The sequence below is a fragment of the Helianthus annuus genome, chromosome 12 (genome assembly GCF_002127325.2).
Source record: "Helianthus annuus cultivar XRQ/B chromosome 12, HanXRQr2.0-SUNRISE, whole genome shotgun sequence".
Taxonomy (NCBI): Eukaryota; Viridiplantae; Streptophyta; class Magnoliopsida; order Asterales; family Asteraceae; genus Helianthus; species Helianthus annuus.
The window spans coordinates 7,310,694-7,329,516 of record NC_035444.2 but is presented as its reverse complement, the minus strand read 5'-3'; the positions used below and the strand labels follow the sequence as shown (position 1 = coordinate 7,329,516).

The window sequence follows — 18,823 nt, the reverse complement described above, 5'->3', positions numbered from 1 at the left end:
CCATTGATGGCCAATATTAATAGTTGGGACTGCCGGTGATTATTTTTGAATTTAAGACTATTATCGACTAACGGTTAATAATTAAGATTATTAAAATCCAATATTTCTAATATAAAACCATAACTATTTGCTTATCATGAAAAAAAACAAAGAAAGTAAAACTAGAGGCCTAAAATCGCCACACTTGTGTACTAATCTTATAGAAGGAGCAAGAGCCAATTACCTTATCCTATCCTCCTTCCCCCTCCCTCCTTGTTTCCTAATTTCATGCGTCTTCATCTCCTCCTACTACTGCGTTACCTTATCCTATCCTCCCTCCCCCATTTCTTCTTATTCTTATTATTATTATAACTTATAATATCTATCTCATCCTCTCACTCACACACTCTTTCTCCTCCTACCTCTTCTGCATTCATTCTATTCCCCTGCTTCTCTTTATTCCATCCATCAATAAATTCTACTTCAATTAAGTTGCGTTACTCCATTAATTCGATTGCTTGGTTATTCGTCGGGTGTCGTTGAATCGCTGAATTGGTAATTCGGATGGCTCCGAAAGCTAGCAAAGGAAAACCACATAAACCAAAGGGAGAGAAGAAGAAGAAGGAAGAGAAAGGTATGTTTATCGAAATTAAGCTTCGCCTACGTTTGAATTGCGATTCGCATTCGAATTATAAACGAATTCAATCGAATTCAAAAGCTGTGACCGTTTGTAAGTTTGCTCATCAATGAAGCAACAATGGCGGATGTTTTTTTTAAAAGCTACTAGATTTTCTAGAATACATACGGTACAACATGTGTTTTTTTAACAGCTACTGGATTTTCTAGGATAAATACGGTACAACATGTGCAATTACTAGGATGTCCCTTTACTGTATTCGAATTGAAAATTTGTGACATCATTAATTAAGAATTTAAGTTGAAGTTGTGGTCGTTATGTATTGTTTTTTAATATTATCGGTTATAATTAATTAATTATAATATAATTTAGGACATACATACTAAAATTGTGAGTTCTGGTATTAACTATATTGACCATAAAGCATGCCTACATTTTATTTACGTGTAGCGACTATTATTCACGTGAGATATGCGTGATTACTGAATTTTTTCTTTATTTCTAAAAATGTTTTTAAATGATTTTTATTTTTTTGTTACAGTATTACCGACGGTTATAGAAATTGGTGTGGAAACGCCTGAAGAATCTCAAGTGACGTTGAAGGTAAATGAGTTGTAAAGTTATGCGGTGTAGATGTGTGGAGACGTGTTTATATGTGTGTGGTTGTGATGACATTAGGACTAAGTTTGGTGACGGGTCAAAAAAAACTTTTGTAACAAGATACCAAGCAAAGCTATTGAGCTACGGTGAATGATTTGACCCTTTTTTTATGTTTGACGATAGGGAATATCAACGGACAAGATCTTAGATGTTCGGAAGCTTTTAGCAGTCCATGTGGAAGCGTGTCACTTGACCAACTATTCTTTGTCACACGAGGTATGTTAAAAATAAACGTAACTAGTTTTAAAATTGAGAAGTTCGACTAAATACTTACAGTTATAATGTTGCAAGAGAAACTAAAGAAATGAGACGTCTAAATGAACTCAATTTGTTCGTATATTCGATATATAAAAGCTAAATAAGCCGACCATGTTGATGAATTTTAAAAAAGATGGTATCCTTATTTTGACGTAGCGTTATTATCGTATTTAATATGTTAAAGTTATTGAGAAACATCAAGTACTAAAACAGGAAATCAAGTGGTCCCGATGCCGAAGCATTACAAAAAGTCATGGTGTGGCTTCGAAGTAGAGGGTTTGGTGACAGGGCCTGGAATTTTTTTTTCTTACAAGTAATATTTGGAGTACAATCATTTAATATACAATCATTTAATATAAAGTCAGGAAATTTAAGTCGTTATTTTTTAAATTAATTTAAAAGATTAATTTAACATAAAACATGTTACGCCGTGAGGGTTCGTGAAACCATTCTACAACAAGTGATAGAGCCATGTGGTAGGTCTTGGAGAAAATGGTGGGTCCACTAAACCATCAAACAACTTTAGATACCAAAACTCTTTTTCTTTTTGTTTTTATAAGTTTTGTTTTCCAATTTTTTTCTTTTTCTTTTACAAAATAGCAATCTTTTATAATAAGAATAATCATCATCATAAAAACAACAATAAGCAGCAGCAGCAGCAACAACAACAACAATAATAATAATAATAACAATAATAATAGTAGTAGTATTTTAAAACTATAGTTGAATGGATTTATCTCTTTATTATTTTGAACTAAAAAACAAGAATTTTTTTTTAGCTTTTTTAAAATATTTATAAACTTATGACCACTAATTAAAGCTTTAACACTATGTTATTATGTTTATTTTTACAAACTTTTCTCAAAAGATTAACCTTTGTAGAATAATAATATCTTTCTTGCTATACTAATTAAAGAATTTTTTTTAGATACGTGTCATTTTGTTTCGCCTCATCACCATTATTTTTCCATCTATCTTCTATTTAATATTTCTTTTATCATCTATTTAATATTTTATTAATCTAATTCCATGTAATACACTTATTTTTAATTTAATAATAAATAAAAAATAAAGTAAAATTCATTTTTCAAAAAAATGTTTCGACGACTGTATTGTTAACCAAATAATTTTTTTATTCATGCGTTTTAAAGATATATTTTTTATTACTTAATATATAAATTTACATTTATTCAACATGTGTAATATATGTGGTTTTAAATTATTTTTATATTTGTAAAAAATAGTTGTATGAATCTGTAATAAATTATTTTCTATTAAAAAAGCAAAATTTTAAAAACCTTTGACAATTTTAATTTTGTTAAAAATATTTATAAACTTTTGATAATATTAAAACTTTGACAATACGGCTACTTTTTTTATAAACTATTGTTAAAAAAAACAAAAAAACAAAAAAAACCCTTATTCTTCAAGAACAATATAGTGGCAAGTGATGAGGGTGAACCACACATCCTCTTAGAGCATCACCGCCACAACTTTTGGAAATAGAATTGTTTAAATTGTTCCCGATTAGAACACTTATGCTTCTTGTAACATTGGTCCCGATGAATGTAGTGTTAAAATTGGTTTTTATTTATTTAAATGAGACAAAACACATGTCATATTATTATTAATGCACACGTCGGAAGTACAATAGTACATATCATTTTTCAAAAGAAAATAAATAAAAAAATTTAGGTAAAAGAAAATTGGTTAGTCCCCATAGTGTACATTTGTTTGACCCTATATAGTTGGTGGTTTCAATGCTGCAAAATTTTGGAAGCGATAACTGTCTTAAACTGGTACCAATTACAAACCTTGGTCATAAATGTAGTTAAATATATGTACTTTACCTTTGAAAACATATATCCTATAACCTAACCTAGTAATCCAATGAAACACCCCCACAAAAAAATATGTTCAAATCCTTTTACAAGTATAAGGCTATACGGTATGGGGATCGGCTTTGGACCGTCCCCATCCGTCGCCGACCATCCAGCCATGCCGCCTCCCTCAACGTCGCGTCGTCTCCGTCGGTATTCCGACGTCCAGGACGGAGCAAAACAGTGGGGCCCATTTCTTTTGTTTGTTTGTTTGTGGGAGGATGACTGCTGCTTGAAAAAATAATGAAAATGAGAAAGATTACCCTTTGCTGTGCATTCGACCGGTTGAGTGATGATGACTGCTGCTTGAAAACCCTAGAATCAAATGTGGGTTGAGGATTCATGATGGTATTTTTTAGAGTATGGATTTGAGGTGTTTTGGTACAGGCCTGTTTTTTACATGGGTCTGGGCTTTCTTTTGGTTCTTCTTTAATGGGCTTCAATTAATTCTAAGCCTTCAATTCTTACTTTATTTTCTACCGATAAAGAAGATGTTTTTTAATATTACTGAAAATATTTTGTTAGTTTATATGTTAAATATAAAAAAATAGAAGATTAAAAAAATAAAAAAACATAAAAGTGGTGGAGGACTATGACTAGGACCATCCTTCTATGCCCTCTAGTTTTGGAGGATGATCCATCCTTGGAAGGACTATGACGTGTCGCCTACGTGGCGGATCATCCTCCAAGGATGGTCCATCACCATACCTTGTAGTCTAAGATAATTATTTTAAAAGATGGTTGATAACGCAATTTGTTGTCTGTATATTTGTCATTCTATTGTAAGTTTTCTAGTTTACACTAATGCAAAATTTTTAAAATTAAAAAAATACTAAAATATTTAAATTGATCCGGGTTTGATAATATCCAAACATAATCGATAAATCGAACACTAAATTTGATTCAACTTAACTATTTAAATTCATATGTCTTTATGAAGGGACATCTTATCCTCACATCCTATAAAATCTTATTCGCACACCTGTATAACTATATCTCGGTCACTTTTATAATCAAAACCAATAATGGTAGAATATATGTATTTTAATAAATATACCAATGATTAATCTTTCAGAAAATATATACTAAAATATATAAATTATCATAATCTATATTGTTATTAATTTATATAATATATATATATATAGGGTAAGGATAGTGTAAAAAGGGCCTAAAGTGTGAGAAGTGTGAGAAGTGTATTATAACACTATATATCATACTATATAACACCATATAAACACCGTATAACAATATGTAACACCATATAATACCATATAACACTATGTAACACTATATATCATTATATAACACTATACATCTATCATAGATATGCTATCAGACACCCTATAGTGTTATATTTGTTATATAATGATATATAGTGTTACGTAGTGTTATATGGTATTATATGGTGTTACATATTGTTATACGGTGTTTATATGGTGTTATATAGTATTATATATAGTGTTATAATACACTTCTTACACTTCTCACGCTTTGAGCACTTTTTACAGGATCCTCTACCTATATATATATATATACATACAGGGTAAGGTTATTGTAAAAAATGTTAAAAGTGTAAGAAATGTGAGAAATATTGTGGATATGACATGTGTTCTAAATCTAAATTAATTCAAAAGGGTAAACAAGTAATTTTATCATTAATTCAATTAATTAAAAATTTCCCATAACCGCCACCTTAATTGTAGGAATTGAATTTTTTTAAAAGATCTCTATAAACGCCATTCAGCAAGTATATAACACCATTCAGCAAGTATATAACACTATTCAGTAAGTATATAACACCATTCAGCAAGTATATAATATCATTCAACAAATATATATATAACACCATTCAGTAAGTATATAACACCATTCAGCAAATATATAACATCATTCAGCAAGTATATAATACCATTCAGCAAGTATATAACATCATTCAGTAAGTATATAACATTATTCAGTAAGTATATAACACCACTCATGGATTAAACATCTGATCGAAACATATTTTTTTCTCTATATAAGTATAACAATATGATACTCATATTAAAGATAAAAACGTTTGTTATTATGGTGTAATTTTTTTTTTAAAAGTTACGTTTAAAAAGTTATTGATGTTTAGAAAAGACGGGGGAAGTTATATGTGCACTAATGTTAGTTTCTTAATTTAAAATGTTAAATCTATACTATATACTTAATGTAGAAAATTAATATGTTTAATAGTAAACATTATTTACAATTTTACCATTATGATCTCAATCATTAGATAAAAGATCTAATGGTGTAGATTCTTTCTTAATTTTCTTATAAAAAAACCTTTTTTTTTTTTTACAGGAACCTCTACCTATACATACATACATAATATAGAAAGAAGATAACTTAGATAATTTTAAACAGTTTTAAGAGTTTAACTAATAAAATTTTTAGAACATATAATTGATTTTTAAACCAACTTATACACGATTTTAAAACAGTCATGAATTTTCCGTACATTATTTTTTGTTTAAATTACACCAAAAAACAAACATTGAATGTATCTTTTATTTTTGACACATAAAGTTGTTTGACAAATGACAGGTGCGTGGACCAAGGCTAAAAGATACCGTCGAAATCGCCTCTCTAAAACCGTGCCACTTAACCGTCGTCGAAGGTAAACTTCCAACTTTAACTTTCCAAGGACCAAACTAACAACTTTCAAAACTTAAAGGACTAAAACAAAACACAACATCAAACTTTCAATGCAGAAAATTACACCGACGATCTCGCCGTCGCACACGTCAGGCGGTTACTGGATATCGTCGCCTGCACCACCGCGTTCGGCGGTTCAACCACCACTCCAAAGGCCACCGCCACCAGTAAACCGGCGGCGAACAAATCTGGTTCGAGCGATGAAGAGTCCGGTCAAGAGAAGAAGTCGAAAACGGAAGGTGTTATCGGTTCCGATTCGTCGGAGAAAGGAGATCCGATGGCGGAGATCTATCCGCCGCCGCGGCTCGGACAGTTTTATGATTTCTTCTCATTCTCTCATCTTACGCCTCCGATTCAGTGTATGTTGTTATGAATTTGTGTTTTGTAAATTAGGTTTTCCGTACAGTTGAGTTTTGGTCAAATCGGTTGTAAGTTTGTGTGTTTGTGTTGCAGATATTAGGAGATCTGCTCGTCCTTTCCTTGAAGATAAAACGGATGATGATTTCTTTCAAATTGATGTGAGAATTTCGTTGTATTTTGTTTGCATGTTATCAAAAACCAGTGTTGTTAATTTTGGTCAAAATCAGTCAAAATTGGTCAAAATCTTGTGAAGTGTTTGAAAAATTAAAGTTATTAATCCAATCAGGTTTGAAAAATTAGAAAAAGTTTAAAATACAATAGTCCTTAACGTGCGATGCGTACGCGAGTAAAACCATAATGCGCATCATCATGAATATAACATGCGTGATTAGGGTTTACTCATGCGTGACTTTGTTGTTTTTTTTGGTGACCACATGCGTGATTATGGTTTTTGTTCATGCGTGATTATGATTAGGTTTGAGTTTTATAACATGTTTAATTTACTCGCGTACGCTTCGCACGTTAACGACTGTAGTACGTTAACCTTCCCCTGAAAAATTATGTATAAAATTTTGAGAAATTGTGTGTATGAGTTTGAAATATTACATATAAAATTCCAATCTGATAAATAATTAGGGATTTTTACAACCATGTTAAACCGAGTTTTATCCATGTCTAATTGCTTCATTTGCAGGTACGTGTTTGTAGCGGGAAGCCTATGACAATTGTTGCGTCTAGAAAAGGATTTTATCCTGCTGGAAAGCGAAATTTATGTAGTCATTCTTTAGTTGGTCTATTGCAGCAGATAAGTAGGACCTTTGATAGTGTAAGTATGCATGATCCCAAATTTCAACTGTTTTAAAATTAGTTTTGTTAATTGTTTTACAAATGTCTTGAACTGCAGGCATACAAAGCTCTCATGAAAGCGTTCATCGAGCACAATAAAGTAAGTTCTGTTACTAATCACTTTAGCACCAAATTTGAAGTGAAAATTTATCAAAATGTATGTTTTTTTGTCTCAGTTTGGAAACCTTCCTTACGGTTTTCGAGCAAACACATGGGCCGTACCGCCAGTTGTTGCCGACAACCCATCTCTTTTTCCACCACTTCCCGTAGAAGACGAAAACTGGGGCGGAAACGGTGGTGGACAAGGACGAGACGGTAAACACGATCACAGACCATGGGCAAAAGAGTTTGCCATTTTAGCCGCAATGCCTTGTAAAACTCAAGAAGAACGACAAATTAGGGACAGAAAAGCGTTTCTACTTCACTGCCTGTTTGTTGACGTTTCGGTTTTAAAAGCAGTGTCCGCCATTAAGAATCTTGCAGAGAGTAGCAACCGTTGTTCATCTGATTCCGCTGATTCAATTTTACATGAGGAGAGAGTTGGAGATTTGGTTATTAGAGTTACGAGAGATGTGGCGGATGCAAGCACGAAGATTGACGGTAAAAACGACGGGAGTCGTGTTCTTGGATTGTCACATGAGGAACTTGCTAAACGAAACTTGCTTAAAGGTGTAACCGCAGACGAGAGCGCAACCGTTCATGTTAGTATTTTAAATTATCTGTTTGTGTTTCCTTTTTTTTGCATATATGTTTTTATTTCTGAATAATGCTAGCGCTATCATGCAGGATACTTCTACTCTAGGTATAGTGGTTGTTAGACATTGTGGTTATACGGCGGTTGTTAAAGTTGAAGCCGAGGTAAACTGGGATGGAAAACCGATCCCTCAGGATATCGACATCGAGGACCAACCCGAAGGAGGTGCGGGTGCTTTGAATGTCAACAGGTCAGTCAAAAAGGCCAACGTGTCACAAATTATGAACTTTATTTTTTAGACAAAAGTAGGAGTGTAAACGAACTGAACGTTCAGCGAACAGTTCGTGAACCGTTTGGGTGGAAGTTCATTCAATAAATGAACAAACACGAACAACAAACTTGTTCGATAAGCTAAACAAACGAACATGAATAGAGGTTGGGTTCTTTCATTTATGTCCGCTCTTTTATGTTCATTTGTGTTCGTTCATTTAAAAGTTTTTTATGTTATATTTTTTATTTTATTGGCTTTAATTTTTAAAATTTGAATTCATAGTTATAATATACACCACCGCCAACATTTCTCATTTGATCATTTTGTGTTAATTATATGTAGTATTTATTCATTTTTGGTGGAATCTTCGTAATCGTAATCATCTGATAAAAAATGCAGATTGTATTTTTAAATGATTATATATAACATTCGTTTGTTTTCATTTATGTTCATTAACATTTGTTTGTTTTCGTTTGCGTTCATCTACGTTGGGTAACTGTTCATGAACACGCTCATTTCCTTAATTAACGAACACGAACAAGAAATCTCGTTCGGTAAGCGTTCGTGAACCGTTGATGAACATGTCCATTCCTTATTGAACGAATATGAACAAGGCGTAATTTGTGTTCGTTTGATTCGTTTACAGCCCTAGACAAAAGGATGAAAATGGAACTTGCTATCATCATGATTTCTCACTTTTTACTAATTCTTTTTTCTTACTATTTATTAGTTTGAGAATGCTATTACACAAGTCATCCACGTCATCACCATCCGGTTCCGATGATTTACACTCCGCTAAGGTCTTGGTCAACAAAGTATTGTCGGAAAGTTTGCAGAAAATGGAGGAAGAAGAATCTAAAAACACGAAATCTATCAGATGGGAGCTTGGAGCATGTTGGGTGCAACATTTACAGAACCAAGCTTCCGGGAAATCCGATTCTAAAAGCGCAGCCGAAGCTAAGTCCGAACCAGCGGTCAAGGGTCTCGGTAAGGGATTGCTGAAGGAAATTAAGAAAAAGTCGGATGATAAAAGCGGTAAACTTGAACAAGAGGTTAATAAATCAGATGATAGTGGCAACAAAGAGTTGGATGAAGAAAAGGAAACAATGTGGCGAAGTTTGCTTTCTGAAGCAGCGTATTCGCAACTTAAAGAATCAGATACTGGTCTCCACCTTAAGGTTTGCTTTCTACCATAGTTTTTTAAACATTTTCTAGAGTCATATGTAATTTTCGTCCCTGAGGTTTGGCTAGTTTTGCCACTTTCGTCCAAAGGTTTGTTTTTCGCATCTGGATCCTAAAAGTTTGAAATCTTGCCATATTCCATTTTTCTCTGTTAAGTCGGAGGTATTTTCGTTCTTTTTGTTAACTGAAAGGGCAATTCGGCCTTCTTCTCTTTATGTACAAGCATTTAGCATAATGTGCAAGTATTCAAAAAGACGGAAATACTGTGACTTAACAGAGAAAATGGATGGAGTTAACGAGCTAGATGAAAATGGCAAGATTTCAAACCTTTTGGATCCATATACGAAAAAACAAACCTTTGGACGAAAGTCGCAAAACTGGCCAAACCTCAGGGACAAAAATGGCATTTTACTCCTTTTTAAATAAATAATTGGTTAGTTTGTTTGAAATCACCTCTAATTTCATGTGTGTTCGCAGACACCTGATGAGTTGATTGAGATGGCACATAAGTACTATGACGATACCGCACTCCCGAAGCTGGTTAGTTTGTTTAAAATCACCGACATTATCTTGTGTATGAATTCTTCTTCGCATCAAGTGCGGGACTGATGGTTGCGTTTTCCTCTTTTGTTAGGTTGCTGATTTTGGATCTCTTGAACTTTCACCTGTCGATGGGCGAACACTGACCGATTTCATGCACACACGAGGTTTGCAGATGTGCTCTTTGGGCCGAGTGGTAATTCTAATCTTCCTTTAAGACCATTTGTTAGGTCAAACTGTTGACTTTGGTTTTCATGATTGTATTCCTATACGAAGTTACAAACATGTATCGGTTTTGTCGTGTCTGTTTTACCAGGTTGAACTTGCAGACAAGCTCCCTCACGTTCAATCACTATGTATACACGAAATGGTTGTTCGATCTTACAAGCATATCTTGCAAGCAGTTGTAGCTGCAGTCGATAACGTTTCCGATCTAGCTGGATCAATAGCATCATGCTTAAATCTATTGCTAGGAACACCCGTTGCTAATGACGATGACTTAAAATGGAAGTGGGTTGAATGCTTCTTGTCCAAAAGATTCGCATACCAGTTGAAAAACGAAAGTCGTACCGATCTGCGTAAGTTTTCCATTCTTCGAGGACTTTGCCACAAGGTATGTCACAGTTTTAAGTGAATTAAATTTAAACTTTCATATATTGATAGTATGATATATTAAGTTTAATAAAGCGTATACCACCAGGTTGGTCTTGAGCTTGTTCCGAAGGACTATGATATGGATTCGGCATCTCCTTTCACAAAGGCGGATATTATTAGCATGGTTCCTATATATAAGGTCAAACATACAATATTGTCAATATGTTAATTTCTATCGCTAACCGTGTATTTTAACATGAACTAAGAATTTACAACAGATGTTAAAGTATTGGAACTATTTTCGTGCAGCATGTTGCATGCTCCTCGGCCGATGGACGTACACTTTTGGAGTCGTCTAAAACATCGTTGGATAAAGGCAAACTAGAGGACGCGGTCAACTACGGAACCAAGGTAACATAATCTCTTGAATTTTGATATAATAACTAGATTGTTTCCATTGGCCAAGCGTTTCGGCGGCGAAGCCTTAGTTGTTTATAGCTTGCGGCACGTTATGTGATGCATTAACCATATAAAAACGCGTGTTTCGACGTATGCGATTAACTCAGTGTAATCTATACAAGCATTGCGGTTACAGTGTACAATGATGACATGAACGTATGGTGCCCGCACGTGACATTACGCGTTTTTGACTTTGTTACGCACGTTACATTCATGACATTAACATCGTTAGACATAAATTAAAAAAACGAGTATGTCTTGGTCATTGCGGTGTAAAGTTGTAAAAGTAATTTAGACAGCGCTGTAACGTCGTAAAAATAATTTAGACAGCGGTGTAACATCGTAAAAGTAATTTAGATAAAAAAAAAGTATAATAATGTGCCGAACGTTACGGTGTAAAGTCGTAAAAGTAATTTAAATAAAATGAGATGTCAAGTTATTAAGTAGAAAAGGTTGGGGGGTCAAAGTTGTCACTTATCAAAATTTAGAAAAGTTAGAAGTGAATGTGTGAAGTGAAAAAAGCAAAAGGGTTAATAGTGTTTCATGTCATTTATCAAAAGTCATAAAGGTAATTTAAATAAAATGAGATGTCAAGTTAAAGATGAGGGTCAATAGTGTTTCATGTCAAAAGTTTGAGGGTGTGAAGTGAAAAAAGCAAAAGTTTTAAGATGAAGAAGTTTAGGGTTAGTATTGGTTATTAAAGTTATCTCTAACTGATTTGAACAAAATTTCTAACCTCTGCAGGCACTCTCAAAACTTGTGTCTGTTTGCGGTCCATATCATCGGATGACAGCTGGAGCGTATAGTCTTTTGGCTGTGGTGCTCTATCATACCGGAGATTTTAATCAGGTACATGCACATATAAAACTCATGTTACAGTATTGCTTCCGTTAGAGATCCAACGTAAGCCCGATTGACCCATTTGCAAGTAAACGAGTCAAAAATACCACATGTACTTCACTATAACCCAAATTTTCTCTATTAGGCTACCATTTATCAGCAAAAAGCTTTGGATATTAACGAGAGAGAACTGGGACTTGATCATCCCGATACAATGAAGAGTTATGGTGACCTGGCAGTTTTCTACTACCGTCTCCAACACACAGAACTAGCTTTGAAGTATGTACATTAATATTCGCGCAATAAAGTTTTACGGTTTTACCAAATGACGAAACTAACCTAATGGTTGTTTATTTGTGTTTGCTCAGGTATGTGAATCGTGCACTGTATCTTTTGCATTTAACATGCGGGCCGTCTCATCCAAATACTGCGGCTACTTACATCAACGTAGCAATGATGGAAGAAGGGTTAGGAAATGTCCATGTTGCCCTTAGGTACCTTCATGAGGCTCTTAAGTGTAATCAAAGGCTACTTGGAGCTGATCACATACAAGTAATCTCTCTTTGTTTGTTTATATATTGCATCATGTTTTTTTTTTTTTTTTTTTTTGAATTTTTTATTTAAATACGCATCTTTTTGTCAGACTGCTGCTAGCTATCATGCCATAGCGATTGCTCTGTCGTTAATGGAAGCGTACTCATTGAGTGTTCAGCATGAGCAGACGACTTTGCAGATATTGCAAGCTAAACTTGGACCTGAAGATCTTCGTACCCAAGTATGTAGTTCGTATTCTAGTTTTATTATTTTCTTTTATTCTTGATGTTTTATGCGTGTTAGCACTGGTTCCTTGTAAAAACTTTATAAAATGTCATTTTCACTCCATTGAGTTCTAACTTTTCAAGCCCCCCCCCCCCCCCCCCCCACATATTTTCATTCTTTAGCTCAAAAGAAAAAAAAACTGTCTTCTCACGTGGTTATTTTTATGTACGTGTCGGTATAAATTCATGTTTTAACGTAACTTCTTCGGAAACGAGTCGGGTCAATGTAATGCGTTTTCACTTGTTCTACATTTTGACGCAAATTAAAAAAAAAAACAGTATTTTCCCAGGGGACTATTAATGTACGTGTCGGTATAATTCATATTTCAACGTAAACAATATAAATTCACGTTTCGCCATAATATTTTTTTCGGAAACGAGTCTGGTAAAATATAATACGTTTTCTTTTGTTTAAATTACTTTTACGACTATACACCGCATCATGCGAGACATTATACTCTTTTTATATCTGCCTAACCACGTTAATGTCACTAATGTAACATATGTAACAAAGTAAAAAACGCACCACGTCACGCGTGAGCACCACACGTTAATGTGATCATCGTAACGCGTGTAACGAAGTCACAAAGTGATGTTGCCGCCCATAGTTGTCAATAGTAGCGACCGCTATAGCGCGCTATGTAGCGAAGCGACCAAGTGTCGCTATTTAGGTCGTAGCGACCAATAGCGTGAATAGCGACAGTTAGTTTTTTTTTATGTAAATAGCAATTAGATATAGCTATAAAATAGTTGGATTTATAGGTTTTTGTTAAATATACATGTAAAATAGCATATATACCAAGGTATTTTGATATAATATACAATATAAAAATTTTCAAAATTCTTTTTCTAGTGTATCGCTATAATATAAAATAGTGGTCGCTATTCGCTATGTAGGATATAGGTCCCTTGTCACTATTTGTCGCTATTCGCTCTTAACAACTATGTTGCCGCCGCAATGCGCGGCACGGGTAAAAATCTGGTTTTACTAAATACGAAATGTATGATATATTGTAGGACGCAGCTGCATGGCTTGAATACTTCGAGTCAAAGGCTCTGGAGCAACAAGAAGCTGCAAGAAATGGTACCCCGAAGCCTGATGCATCTATATCTAGCAAAGGCCATTTGAGGTACATTCTTAGTTTACTTCTTTTTTTTTTTTTTAATAATAGATACATATTCAAACATATTATAATGCAGAAGAGCTCCTTTTGGTTTTTTCGTTGTTAAAATATGTTTCGTAGATGACGTTTTTTAGTTGTAATTTGTTTATATTATTGGATCAGTGTATCGGATTTGTTGGATTATATAGCCCCAGATGCGGATATGAAAGCACGAGAAGCTCAAAAGAAACAAGCTCGCGCAAAGCTGGTACTCTTCTGCCTGTTCTATTTTCATGTCTCGTCACGGCTAACTTTGTTTTCATATATCTTAATAGAGTAAAGTAACGGATGGTCCCTGTGGTTTACCAAAATTTTGGATTTGGTCCCTAGCTTTCCAAAAGTACGCAGATGGTCCATGTGGTTTGCACTTTATGACGCATTTAGTCCTCAGCCAGCAATTCTAAAGGCTTCAGGAGGTCCAAGTTATGGACTAAATACGTTACAAAGTGCAAACCACAGGGACCATCCATGTATTTTTGGCAAAAGTTGGGGACTAAATGCGTTACAAAGTGCAAACCACCGGGACCATCCGTGTACTTTTGAAAAACTAGGGACCAAATCCAAAGTTTTGGAAAAGCACAGGGACTATCCGTGTACTTTACTCTTAACTTTAATATTTGTCAGTTTTTAACATCTTATTTTTATGTCTTCAATCATCCAGCTTAAAGCAAAGCCAGGACAAAATGAGGAATTTGTAACCGAAGAGCTTCAACGGGATGAAGTATCATCACCGGAACCTCCTGTCCCTGAGATCAAATCTGAACCACCGATCAAATCCGAAAGCAAAACCGACGCAGCTGATACAAAACCGGATGTGATTCAACCTGAGCTGCAGAACCAAACGGAACAATTTGCCGACGTTGCTGACGTGGACAACTCAGATGAAGGATGGCAAGAAGCTTTTTCTAAAGCGGCCCGTAAATCTTCAAGTTCCCGAAAGCCAAATCTCGCAAAAATAAATACAAATTTCACGAACGTTTCTCAGTCGGCAAAATACCGACCAAAGTCCACTAATTTCACATCACCGAGAACAAACGCTACCGAATCTGTTGCTTCCACCGGACCGCAACCTACGAAGAAGTTTGTTAAAAGTCAAAGCTTCAGTCCAAAACCAACCAATCCTTCTAACGCGAATCCAACTTCCGGGCCAAACCCAAAGTCAAGCCCGTCTAGCCCGGGTTTAAACGATCAAGTTGTGAAGCGTTCTCCTGTTTTAAGCTCGATCAGCGTTAAAGAAGCGGGAAAACATTTTTCCTACAAGGAAGTTGCGTTAGCTGCACCGGGTACCATCGTAAAGGCCGTAGCTGAAAAATTACCAAAAGACCCTTCTGCTGTGACCGTGGTTGAGACCGAAAAAGAACCTGAAACCGCAGACGTTGAAAAGCTTGATAAAGAAGTCATTCAGGCTTCAGAAGATGATCATAAAAACACCATTGCTGAAAAGAAGGAAGAAACAGAAGTTGTTGAAGAACCCGAGCCTGAAAAACCCGTACCTGAAACGCCTTTACCCGAAAGTCCGGAACCTGAGGCAGTGTTGAAATTAGCGGTAACTGAAATTCCCAATGACGCGAAGAATGCAGACAATGATGAAAAAGATGAACCGAAAGAAGTGGCTGTGGAAAAATCACCGACTGACGGAGAAAACGGGAAAGAGAATACGAAGAAGCTTTCTGCAGCTGCGCCACCGTTCAATCCATCTAACGTTCCGGTTTTTGGGTCACTTCCAATAGCATTAAAAGATCATGGAGGAATACTACCGCCACCCGTAAGCGTACCGACAATGGTCACGGTCAACCCAGCCCGTCGCTCTCCGCACCAGTCAGCAACAGCGAGGGTTCCATACGGTCCACGGCTTTCTGGTGCGTACAACCGATCTGCAAACCGGGTCCCTCGTAACAAGCCCACGTTTGAACATGTGGTGGACGGAACCGGAAGTCATCTCAGCCCGCCGAAAATCATGAACCCGCATGCGGCTGAGTTTGTTCCTGGTCAACCGTGGGTTCATAATGGTTATCTGGTTTCACCCGAAGGATATCCACTCTCTCCGAATGGGTATCCGCTCGCCATCAACGGGTTCCCAGCTGGTCAAACCGGGTACCCTGCATCCCCGGTTGACTCAGTTGTTTCACCAGTTAGCTCAGTAGAATCTCCATCTCCATCACCAATTGCTAATGAAACTGGTACTGAAATAGACGAAAACAACGGGTCAAATGCGGAAACTGCTGGTCAAAGTCAAACTCAATCTGTTACAGAAGAAAATTCTGCTGATAATGTTGTTGAATCGGCTGAAACCGTTGCTGAAACGAATGTGGTGGATGAGGAACCGGTTAAGCGTTGGGGCGATTACAGTGATGGTGAACCTGAAGTTGTCGAGGTTGCGAGTTAAAAGGGTAATATTGTAACTTCATTTTTCCTGGGTGAAATGGTTTATAGCTCAGAGGCGTTTGGTTTGCGGAAAACTAATGCTGTATCATCAGAAGCTTGAGTTGGGGGATGTGAAAAACCGATTTTGCCCCTTCACCATACTGCCAGCAAACGTTCGGGTAAGTGATCGACGAGCTTCGGATATTTGTTTTGTTAACTGAGTGAAATTCGATGACACGAATTTGTTTATTTATTCGGATATTTTTTTTATTTTTCATGCTTTCTTTGGAAGAAACTGATCTTGTTTTATATAGTTCTTGAATAGGCTTTCTTTATCACTATGCACACAGTCAACATGGTTGTATTTTGGTTTATGGGAATAACATATTTTATATATGTTGCTAGCATGCCAATAGGAAATAAATAAGATTTTTTTTTTTTTTTTTTATTTCTAACCGACTGCGTTCTTTAGATAAAGAAACACCAAGAGCCGGATTGTCATTTGTCGAATAACATATGTAGAGTACAACTTATTGCTTGAATGTGACTTTGACATCAATGGATTTAGGCAAGTAAAAACGAACCTTTACGTTCAATGAAGTAGGTTTATTAGGCCATCACGTTTACCTTTTTTAGTCTGCTAACTCGTTTACAACTTTATTACAACTTCTATATAACCCGCCAACCTGTTAGACACGTTTCGTTTAGTTTGCCTTGAACACAAACTTATGTATAAAGTTTATCCCATTTCCTTTATTATTTTCGTGCTATGTTAGTCTACCTGTCTTTATTTTTTGTTATTTTTTCATGGAAGAAATGCAAAACTTTTATTTGGTTGTCCTTGGAATAAATTAAGACCTATATACATCGAGTATGTTTTTACCATGTTAAAAGAGATGAAAGAGTTTGGTTTGATTAAAATACTATTACGATTATAATCATCCTATTTCCTTAAATTACTTTTAAAATTATATCCAACATATTTGAGTGTTCTAAAATTATATCCATCACATAAGTTGCAAAATAAGAGAATGAGCTTTAAGGAATAGTAAGGTGTTCTTTGTTTTTCTAAAAAATATTTGTGCAGTTTCTTCTATCTGCGCCACGAAGACCACGCACAGATATTGTAATCTGCAGAGTGTTTGTTTTTTCAAAGACGTTTCATTAAAAACATTTGCGCGAGCTCTTCTTCGTGCAGACTTGGTCCAGCTACTTCTAAGATCTTCTAAGGTCTGTAGAAGGTTAAGCACCATCACCCACCACCTAAAAAAGATCTGTGCAGCTTCTTCTGTCTGCGCCGTGCAGACCACGCGCAGACATTGTAATCTGCAGAGTGTTTGTTTTTTCGAACACGTTTTATTAAAAACATTTGCGCGAGCTCTTCTTGGTGCAGACTTGGTCCAACTACTTCTAAGATCTTCTAAGGTCTGTAGAAGGTTAAGCACCATCACCCACCACTACCGTCCACCACCATCACCACCACCACCGTCCACCACCCACCATCGAAATATATGAAATGGAGATGTAAAATATGAAATATATGAACTAGAGGTATAAAAGTTAGAAATATATGAAAATCTGAATGATTTGGTTCGGTTCGGTTCAGCTAATTTTGGTGAAACGAGAGTATACAAAATTTGATAACTGGTTTTTGGTTAATTCGGTTTTCAGTTTTCAGTTAATTCAGTTTTTGGTTAATTTTAGTTTGGTTTCGTCTGTTTTCGATTTGGTTTCGTCTCTTTTCGGTTTGGTTTATGTTAACGATTTAGCTATTGCTCACCGATAACCAGTGTTGGTTAATAACCAATAGGTGCGCATGCGATGCGGCGAAAAACACAGACATTGTCACGGTGCGCATTGTTCTATTGGTTAGATTATTATCTTCAACCGAAATCGAGGTCATCAATTAGTCTATTTTTTTTAACCAATCCGTTTTCAGTTAATCGGTTTGGTTTATATAATTAGATTGACGGTTATTGGTTTGATTCATTTAATTTCGGTTAATAGAGAAAACCAAACTTGAGTTAAAACTTTTGATTAAAAATACATGAAATTTAGGTATAAATACCTGAAATGGATGTATAGGTACATGAAATAGGGGTATAAATACATAAAATGAGGGTATAAATACGAAATACATGAACTGAGGTAGTGTTTGGTATGCAGGAATGAGATGTGGAATGGAATGGATGATTACGAGATAATAAAAAAAGGGGTGTTTGGTTGGTCAATTGAATGGAATCACCCATTCCAAAAGGCATTCCATTCCCTCAAAATCTTTCCTTCCACCCCCCATGTTTTTTTTTCATTCCATCCCCTCTTGCACCATTCATCAACAACAACACAACCCACCACCTTCGCCACAACCCACCAACACCCACCACCGACGCCATCGCCGCCACCCGCCACCACCTCACCCCGACAGCCACCGGCGCCACGTCGACACCGCCGCCACTGCCACCCACTCGCCACCGTTATCACCCAGAGCTGCGACCAACCGCCAACGCCCACCACCATTGCCAACGCCACCCCCAACCACCGCCGCCGCCACCAACCGCCACCTTTGCTGCCACCCACCACCAACGGCCAC

The 18,823-nt window shown here is 35.9% G+C and overlaps 1 protein-coding gene across 1 annotated transcript; it reads left to right on the top strand.

Moving 5' to 3' along the window:
• Nucleotides 1–207: 207 nt before the first annotated feature.
• LOC110893975 (protein TSS) lies at nucleotides 208–16,677 on the top strand. Its single transcript, XM_022141138.2, has 23 exons — nucleotides 208–613; nucleotides 1,158–1,219; nucleotides 1,400–1,492; nucleotides 5,992–6,064; nucleotides 6,159–6,461; nucleotides 6,556–6,620; nucleotides 7,157–7,288; nucleotides 7,367–7,408; nucleotides 7,485–8,009; nucleotides 8,095–8,252; nucleotides 9,004–9,451; nucleotides 9,933–9,995; nucleotides 10,090–10,191; nucleotides 10,312–10,608; nucleotides 10,696–10,788; nucleotides 10,899–11,000; nucleotides 11,793–11,897; nucleotides 12,034–12,167; nucleotides 12,257–12,440; nucleotides 12,532–12,663; nucleotides 13,724–13,836; nucleotides 13,993–14,077; nucleotides 14,531–16,677. Exons 1-23 carry the CDS (start codon nucleotides 544–546, stop codon nucleotides 16,253–16,255), a joined length of 5,106 nt encoding a protein of 1,701 aa, XP_021996830.1. The 5' UTR covers nucleotides 208–543; the 3' UTR covers nucleotides 16,256–16,677.
• Nucleotides 16,678–18,823: the final 2,146 nt, after the last annotated feature.